This window comes from Capsicum annuum, chromosome 3, assembly GCF_002878395.1.
Source record: "Capsicum annuum cultivar UCD-10X-F1 chromosome 3, UCD10Xv1.1, whole genome shotgun sequence".
Taxonomy (NCBI): domain Eukaryota; kingdom Viridiplantae; phylum Streptophyta; class Magnoliopsida; order Solanales; family Solanaceae; genus Capsicum; species Capsicum annuum.
The window spans coordinates 266,663,366-266,673,131 of NC_061113.1; the positions used below are offsets into that span (position 1 = coordinate 266,663,366).

At 34.1% G+C, this 9,766-nt stretch overlaps 1 protein-coding gene across 1 annotated transcript; it reads left to right on the top strand.

The window, feature by feature from the left end:
• The first annotated feature begins 1,303 nt into the window (after window positions 1-1,303).
• Window positions 1,304-5,586, top strand: LOC107861854. The gene is made up of 3 exons (XM_016707231.2): window positions 1,304-1,714; window positions 2,837-2,962; window positions 4,226-5,586. The coding sequence occupies exons 1-3, from the start codon at window positions 1,532-1,534 to the stop codon at window positions 5,348-5,350; spliced, it is 1,434 nt and encodes a 477-aa protein (XP_016562717.2). The 5' UTR covers window positions 1,304-1,531; the 3' UTR covers window positions 5,351-5,586.
• Window positions 5,587-9,766: the final 4,180 nt, after the last annotated feature.

Below are 9,766 nucleotides of genomic sequence, written 5' to 3' on the forward strand. Positions count from 1 at the left end.
GTTCAATTAGGACTACAACACGAAGGCCTCCAGTTCGAAATGCTAAGGTACTCTGTGTAAACTAAAACTCTTTTAAGTGAACTTTCATCTTTAGTAGCCCCAAGAAGTTACTACATATGTACGGCTGAAATTTACAGAATATTATTCAACTATGAGTCTATGAACTTCGCCCATGAGTACACAACACTACTAACCTCCAGGACAGCTGCAAAATGACATCTCTCAGGCCAAGTAACTCCTCCAGGACAGCTGCAAAATGAAGGAGGAAAAAACCCGGAACCTTGTAGTGATGGAGATGAACAAGAAAGAACTAGAGGAATTGAAGGAAGAGTTGACTGCTTGCATTGCAACATACCACGTTTTGTGAGAAAGAATCCACAAGAAAGAGGATCAGTTTGGCATTACACGTACTGAAAACGAAAAAATCATGCAGAACTTTGCAGATTTGAAGGCCAAGATGGACGTGGGCAGTTTGCTCAAGAAGTCCTTGGTCCATGACCTTCTTTGAGCAGCCTGGTGTTTGTAGTTGTTCTGTCTTGTATTGGGACCCTATGAATTGTCTTTTTCACTAAGTTTCAACTCTTGAGTCATTGAGAAGATTGGACAAGGTTTCACTGTCAATGTAAATATGAACATCACAATGTCCATTTTGGATATTATATTATATTATATTTTCTCGACTTTATAGAATCTGGCAGGAGCAAGTGTATTAGCCGATCTCAACTTGTTTGAAATTGAAATGTAGTAGTATAGGAACCGAGAAGCACCGGCAACTATGTCTGCACAGAAGACATAATACAAAGTAGAAAAGGACTGTTCTTTACTTGTTTATCCAAATTCCAGTATGGGCACTTTGGTAACCCCATCCAAGCTCATTATTGACCCAAATGTAGTACTGGATTTTGCATGTTAGCCAAGCCTTAACCCAAAACTCAAGCAAATTCATAACAAGGAGCTTAAAATTGATTAGGGATTTAAACACATTTAGGGTATGTTTGATTTTGTCATGTTTGGTTGACTTAAATTTCATCAAGGAAAATGACACTCCGTATATTCCTCAACTCCCGACCCTGACCCCTACCCCAATTCTAGTCGAGATAGAGGTCCAAATCCGTGTTAAAGGGTGAGGGCCGAGATTTGCATTGTATTTATCCAAATTATACTTAAGATGCTTTCGGGTTAACATTTTTTCTTATTTACCAAACAACATAAAATAAGTAAGAAACCAACTAATGAACTAATGTTACAGAATATTTTCCTTCCTTGTCATTTAATAAGGACAACATTAATAAGGCGAGACGTCCTGAAATCAGTTTTATAGGAGTACAACTTTAGAAAGAAAAATGCAGGCAACAGACACGTGCAACGTGATGCTTGGCCTGCACAATGTTGTTGCAGAGCCTAGTACTCTGTTTAGCAAGCTCATGAGTAGCTGCTTGTTGAGCGTGAGAGAGAGAAAAAGATTCCAAATTTGAAGAGATAAAGTCTATTGGACTCTTGGGGTGCTTTGGGTACTAGTGGAAACAAGAAAATGGGGAAGAGAAGAACAACAAGGAAAGATCAAACACCTAAAAATGCAAGTGTTGAAGGACCCCATTTTCAAGAATCTGAACAGCAAGAAGCAATGGCTTCTGCTTCTTTAAGGAGTGGAAGAGTGAGGATGAAACAAGAACCCAAACTAGCTGCAGCTTCAGCTCTTCCATCAGCACCTCCAGTAAACTCTTCAGCTCTACATTTTTGTGATCACTTTTTCTTTGTTGTTCGTTCAGAGAAAAAATAAAAAAGAAAAGGGCTTGTATTATCTAAACCTTAATGACCTGAAGATCTTTTTTTTTTTTTTTTTTTTTTTTTTTTTTTCCTTTTTTTTTTTTTTACTTTGTTTGGTGTTTTTTTTTTTTTTTTTTTCTGATGTGTTGAGGTTGTATTGCATGTTACATTATCGTAAATGTGTTGATGTATGTTAAGAGGTTATGAAGGGAAAAAGGTATTTTAATTATATGTGATCTGTTCTAATAGTGAAACAGCCTCTCTACCCCATTAAAGGTAGGGGTAAGGTCTCATATCCACCTTTGTCCGGTAATATGTGGTTAAAATTATTTTTTACGTATATAGAGTAATGTTGAACTCCCCTTGACTTCCGTGCGTTTACTTTTTCATATTTTAAACCTCCTAACTGAAAATCCCGACTCCTGCCATTGCTCCCCAAACCCCACTTGTGGGATTAAACTGGGTTTGCTGTCGTTGTGATCTGTTCTAGCGCACTGAAATTGCAAATGACTTTTGTTTCAAAAAACTTCTGAACTGTAAAAGTTAGAGAATGGATATGAAACATGTTGTTTGCTAGGGAATAAAGGATTCAGGTGAGTTTTGGCTAGTGGGTCATTACATAAATGCTCAAATAAGCTTGATTGGCTGATTGGATAGGTTATAAATGCACTCTGCTTTGATAGCTGAGAACAATGAGAAGGGGAAAAAATTTGAGAGGAACAATAGTTATGTGTTCTTGAAGGTATATGCTGTTTCCTATAGGCAGGTAGGTACTGGAGTTTTAAGATTAATCCTTACAAGCCATTTTTATAATACAGAAGATAATTTGTGGTCCTATTTCGTTCATCATTGGCAAGTTTGCTGTGAATTAGTCTGTAATGTACATAAGCTACCTATATATGTTTGGACCTTTGGAGCTGTGTTGCTTGCTGTTCATCAAAGTGTTATTCTAGCAGTTGGATTACATGACATGCTGAATGGCTTCATCAGTTTATTTGGTTTCCCTAGGCCCCTACATAAACAAATAGAGTTGCATCAGCTAGCTGCCTGTTTCTTTTTGTTTTGACAGGGTTTTGCGCCATCAAATACGTCACCTTCCCATCGCAGGAATCAAACTCGCAAGTCATTAAGGGCAATGCTTGGTCGGTGTGAGTCTATTACTGTTACACCGAGGTCTCCAATTCGACATGTTAAGGTATTGAATATTTTAGAACTCTCTTGATACGTAAGAGCAAACTTTCATTAATAGTAGCACCAAGAAGACGCTAAATATGTGATGGCATATGGATAGGCAGGTTCATCTCCTATCAATTTATACAGTCAAAATTTATAGAATACTCTTCAAATAAGAGAGCCTAAGAAGTTCACACTACTATCCGAGGACAAAAATTCAACAAAATAGTTGTTGCTTTGTCCTAGGTCTCTCAGACTCTTCAAAATCCTTGCTCCACACATGGTGATGCGAGATGGATGTTGTGTGGGATTTATATCGGATTTGGTTAAGGTACTTGGATGCTTTGATTACGTATATGACCGAGGAGTATAGATTGATAGGGAATTTGAATTTTGAGTTTATATCATATATATGTAGTTACATCAAGTATGAGAATGCTTTGACTAAACTTAATTAGTTTTAGTTCAATAACTTTAACTAATCGAAATATATTGTGTTCCAGCACCCGTATCAGCACTCGGATCCACACCCTTGAATCATAAAACTTGTGATGAAAATTCCAACCTCGAGATCCTTACCCATATAGAATAGCTGCAATCGAGTCCAGGCAATAAATGCTTTGTCTTAAAAGTTTGTCTGCTTCCTTCAAGATTATCCAAAAAAAAATACTAGCTGGAAAGTCTCCTTAAAGAGTCTTTTCCTCCTTTTCAACTTTCTGCCCTCGCCAGCTAACTGAAACTGCTTTAACCGATTCTGGCATAGTTCATTTCACTCCTGATATGCTTAGAATAGACACCATGCTCCCCAACCATAATTACACATCGATTGGGAAGCTTGATTTCTTTCTTCTGCCTAGTATCATGAGAAAGACAAGCCTCATGAAAGGCAAAGCATGCTGCCCGAGGAGGTGCTTTAGATCTCCACATCATCTTCCACTGACAGATATGTTCTTCCTCTGTTAATCTAGATAGAGGATCATAGAAAGTTTTAACAGACAAGAACTCATGTTTGCTTGGGCAACCTTCAGTAAGTAACCCTGCCGCTTGTCAACTTCACAGTCAAACGTATTTCTTCTGAAATTATTGCAAAAGATACAGAAATATAGTTCAGTGTCCGTTATGTCAAAGCGGGAATATATATAGTTCGATGTCTGACATGAGAATTTATCCTTAAATCTCTATATCATTGAACATTTTCTATGGGATCTTTTTTAATGAAGTTCGAATGGCTTACAATGTGTACTTTTCAGTTATTAACAGTCTAAACTTTTTTCTTATTCTACAGTCATCATATCCTTCACGTGCTACTGGTGACTTTCCTGCTCATCTTACCACTGGAACTTCCATAGCAACAGAAGAAAAGGTTGAAGACTCCGTGCATACAGAAAAAAATCATCACTCTGTTTTAACTAACCATGGAGTCTTGGGTGTGGAAAATCAGAAATCAGCGGAACACACTCAAACTACACCTTCTTTCCCCAAGCTAGTATCAAAAGCTAATGCCACAGAACCGGAGATCAAATGTGACCAGAGTGGTGAACTTCCAACAAAACGAAAGGTTGTTGACTCCTCACATTCAGGACTTAAACATCAGTCTGTTCTAACTAACCGTGCTGTCGTAGGCACTCAAACAGTTCCTTCTATCCCTGAAGTTGTGGCTGAGAAATATGCAACACTAAAGAAGGCTGATGTGGTTTCAAATTCTAATGCAACAGAACCGGAGATCGGAAGTGACCAAAGTGATGCCCTTCCAACAAAATCCATGAGTCTTAACCTCACAAAGATAGCTGCACTGATGACCGACTATTCTTCTGATGCTGATGAGGTTGAATCAAGACCTGGTCATCTGTCAGTCGCGGTTGGTAGGTATAGAGTTAAGGAGGAAGCAGCACCTGTTCTCCAGAAGATCTTCTTTAAGTACGGAGATATAGCAATGAATTGCTCTTTCTCTTCAATGATTTTTTCTTCATCACTTCTGGAGTTTGTTTGCGACGTCTGTAAGAAATTGGAGGAAACAGATTTCTTAAGTATAACCCTGAAGGAGATCCGATCCATGCTTGCTGAAGTTAGAGATCTCGAATCTGCCAAAATAGATGTTGGATGGCTCAGTCGAAGATTGAATGAAATCTCTCAGGCCAAGCAACTTCTCTGGGACAGCTGCAAACTGAAGGAGGCAAAAGCCAGGAACCTTATAGTGATGGAGAGGAACAAGAAAGACCTGGAAGAATTGAAGGGAGAGTTGGCCGCTTGCATTGCATCATGCCGAGTTTTGCAAGAAAGAATCCGTATGAAAGAGGATGAGTTTGGCATTGCACGTTCTGAGAACGAAAAAATCATGCTGAATTTTGCAGATTTGAAGGCCAAGGTGAACAGTTTCCTCAAGAAGTCCTTGCTCCATGACCTGATTTAAGCATCCTGGTGTTTGTTTATGTTTTCTTGAATAGGACCCTACCCATTTTCTCAGTACTTTGCTTTTACTAGGAGTTCTATTATCCTTTACATATGAAACTCTTTTCGAATCTTGAATTATTGGGTTCCAGCAGAAGAAGAATGACTAATGTGATTTTCCATTTAGGAGTGTAATGATCAGAAGAGATCTAACTCTCTTAGCAGATTCAATTACCACAACACAGAATTCTTGCTTGAGTTTTTTCTTTGTTCCTCTTATCCTTCTTTATTTCCTGTCAATTGCTATGATCACCTAATGTCTACATTTTTTGTTGCGTCATTGCTTCATGAGCCTGCTCAACTTGAGCAAGGTGCAGTAATATTCTCGATTCTAAAACAGTTACGCCTCAATCTCAAACAAGTTGAGGTCATTATATGGATCCTCGTTTCTCTATTTATGTTGAACTCATGTCATCACCATACCAAAATAAAAATCAATATGGCCGCAAACATCACGTTGGCCTAAACTTTTACCAAATTTGAGGAGTGGGTAAATATTTTGACTCAATTTCATAGCCAAAGATATTGCAGGAACACTAATTTTTAAGTGTAATAATAACACATTTTCATACCCAATTTTTATTGGGTAACTTACATAAATCCCTCAATATTTAAGTGATATTACATAAAATCCCGATTAACATTTTATCTTGGTTTTTTGAAATGGTGATACATATATTATATGGTGATACATATAAAAAGTGATACAATTGAAACTGACTAGATATTTATTTAAGGAAATAATAGATTCTCTTTTATTCAGTGGAGCAAATACAATCAGTTACACAATGAATTAATCAAATTCAAAAAAAAATTCAATCCCCTCATCCTTGTTTATTCTGAGTCTCGCTCCTCCTCGTCAGCTCCAATCATTCCGTATAGGAAAACTCAGATTTGGTGTCGAAGTTCCTGAAGAATACCTCCCTGTTTACGTCGGAGATGAGATGAGAGATTTACCGTTAGTGCTGAGCTACTCAGCCATCCGATCTTCATTGAGTTGTTGAATAAGTCTGGAGTACGGTTACGAACAAAAAGGTGTTCTTCGTATCCCTTTCCATGTTCTCATCTTTGAAAGAGTACTTGAAGCTCTTCGGCTCGGTGATGACCTACAAGATATTTTCAGTTCTCTCTCCGATGACTTGCTTTAGCGTTGTGTAGGAGATTTTTGTGTTTTTTTCTTCGTTTTTGTTTTTTGCGCTCTGTTTTTTTAGGTTGATACGGAAGAGTGGTGTTTCGGTTGGTAAGCTGTTATGGAAATTTTCGATGGTGAGTGGATCGTTTTTTAGTGCTGGTTCACCGGAACAGTGAGCTCCAGTGATAGAAATGGATGCTCCATTTTCAGATACAGCGTGAGCAAAATGTATCACCCATTAATAACATATGAATCACCCAATAATTGAAACAAATAGTTGTATCTACCATATGAATCACCATAATACAATATGTATCATCTATTAATATCATATGAATTACCCAATAATTGGAATAAATAATTGTATCTACCATATGAATCACCATAATACCATATGTATCACCCATTAAAATCATACAAACTGTATCTATCGTATGAATTACCATAATACCCATATAATGATATCATATTTATCATTCATATGAATCACCATTAAAAGAATAAACATGAGTGAATAACTAAATAAATTTATATATGTATCAATCGATTTAAAAAAAGAAAAAGAAAATTGGGAGAGCTTTTAGGAGAGGAAATTTTGGAAAAAAAAAAAGAAGAGAAAATATCCAATTATCCCCCTGAACTATACCCAAAAGGCTATGACACACCTCAATTTAAAAGGGATCCTATTACCCCTGAACTAATTAAAAGTGTAATTTTGACACCCTTAGTGTCTACGTGACACACACGTTTGCCTGCGTGGACACTTCAATGTGTTGTGCCACGTAGGCAATAAGGGTATCAAAACTCCACTTTTAATTAGTTCAGGGGGCAATAGGACCCCCTTTAAGTTGAGGTATGTCATAACCGTTTTTGGTATAGTTCAGGGGTAATTAGGTATTATCTCAAAAAAATAATAATTACATGTGTTAAAGGAGGAGAAAAAATCAAGAAGAAAGATGATTTAATTGATGATAATTAGGGAGAGATTTTAGGAAAAGAAATCTTTGAAAAAAGAATAGCTTGCATGAGCTAATGGTGGAGTAAAAATAGGATGTGGGGTTTTGTTTATATGTATCAAGAGTAAAGTTAAAAATCGAGATTTTATGTAAATTTTTAAAAAGTAAGGAATATTGGGTAATATAGTGACAAATAGGATATGGAGTTTTATTTATATGTATCAAGAGTAAACTTGAAAATTGAAATTTTATGTAAATTTTCAAAAAGTAAAGGATATTGGATAATATAATTTCTTAAGTATGAAATTTGTGTAATTTAATCATTTTTATTACTGAATTTCTTAGGTCGGTGAATATAAAATGGAAAAATTACATAAACTAGCAACCTTAAGACTTTAATTACAAGAAATAACAATAGTTTGGTAAAATTACAACTTATAACAAAAATAACAATATTTTTTTTTTTTTGAAAAGTGTGTAATATCACCTCAAACTTTTCACATCCCTACTTTTACTCTACTTTACCAATTTACTTCCCTCCAACTTTCATTTTTTTTTTCTCCAATTTCCGCATATCTCTCTCACGATCTTGATAAAGATCATACCCACTTTTTAAGATAAGTATTTCTTTCAGTTAATGCATGTTACTTTTTTTCATTTAATTTTTGTTAATGTGTTTAGTGTCGTCATTTTTTTCAATATTAGTTATGCGAAAATTCTCTATTTCGGATCAATTTTTTTTCTGTTAAAATTTATAATGGCTCAACATGCAAATCGAAGTTGTTCAGTTAGAGAAAATCAACCGAAGAATTTATTTACCGGTGAAGTACCATCGTTTAGTCTTGGTTTAACACAAGACGAAGTTTTTAATTTGGGTTCTACTAATGTTTTCTCTAAGGAAGGTGTTACCATTGAAGAGTTGAGATCTAAGCACCGTAACGATCCTGAAAAGATTGTAGAAATAATGAAAAGGAAAGGATTGACAAAAACTTCATCTCCCACAAAATTTCAAAAATCAGTGAAAAGGAAAAAGTCGGATGAAAAACGAGAATGTAGTAAAATTGCAAGTCCTGTTGCATCAGATTCTGAATCTGAACAAGAGAAAGTGGAGGAGGTATGGTACTATTCGAAAATCTTGTTATTGATATGAATTGTATATGCTATATACAATATATTTTAAATATGTATTTCATATCTAAATTTTGTGTAAGATATTTGTATTTATTAGGTTTCAGTATATATATATTCTTTTGGTAAAATGACTGAAATAGCAACTTTAGAAGTGTAATATGTATACTGAAAATACATTTGTTATATAATTTGTATATGTGTTGTTATATTCTTGTCTTGTTAATTAAATTTGTACAAATTATGTATTCATAAAATACATATGTGTTTGTTGAAATATAATTCTAATATGTATTCCGAAAATATATACAGGTTAGATATGTGTTTTTATGTTTACCTCTAAAATTTTTATTCGATGTTAAGTTGTATTTGGTAGTCATTAAATTTTTAATGTGATATGTATTTCTTATTTGTTGAAATATATTTTTTACATACATAGTTGTATTTGTTATTATACATCTTATAAAATAACTGTAAGATGTATTTCATAAATACATATAAGACAATTTGTATAAACTAATTTTAAGATGTATTTTATAAATACATATAAGAGACTGTTTTGTCATATAAATACATACGTGTTTGTTGAAATATAATTCTAATATGTATTCTGAAAATACATACATGTTAGATATGTGTTTTTATGTTTACCTCTAACAATCTTATTCGATGTTAAGTTGTATGTGTTAGTCATTAGATTTTGAAGGTGATATGTAGTTTTTTTTTGTTGAAATGTATTTTTTACATACATAGTTGTATTTGTTATTACTCATCTTATAAAATAACTATAAGATGTATTTTATAAATACATATAAAAGAATGTTTGGATTAATATGTATTATTAAAATACATTTGTTATATAATTTGTATATGTGTTGTTATATTTTTGTCTTGTTAATTAAATTTGTACAAATCAAGTATTCACAAAATACATAATGTGTTTGCTGAAATATAATTCTAATGTGTATTATGAAAATACATACAGTTTAGATATGTGTTTTTATGTTACCTCTAAGATTTTTATTCGATGTTAAGTTGTATTTGGTAGTCATTAGATTTTTAATGTGATATGTATTTCTTATTTGTTGAAATATATTTTTTACATACATAGTTGTATTTGTTATTATACATCTTATAAAATAACTATAAGATGTATTTCATA

Coding starts and splice junctions, on each gene's coding strand:
- LOC107861854 (XM_016707231.2), top strand. CDS start 1,532: ATGGGGAAGAGAAGAACAACAAGGAAAGATCAAACACCTAAAAATGCA. Junction 1,715..2,836: donor CTCTTCCATCAGCACCTCCA/GTAAACTCTTCA, acceptor TTGTTTTGACAG/GGTTTTGCGCCATCAAATAC. Junction 2,963..4,225: donor CTCCAATTCGACATGTTAAG/GTATTGAATATT, acceptor CTTATTCTACAG/TCATCATATCCTTCACGTGC.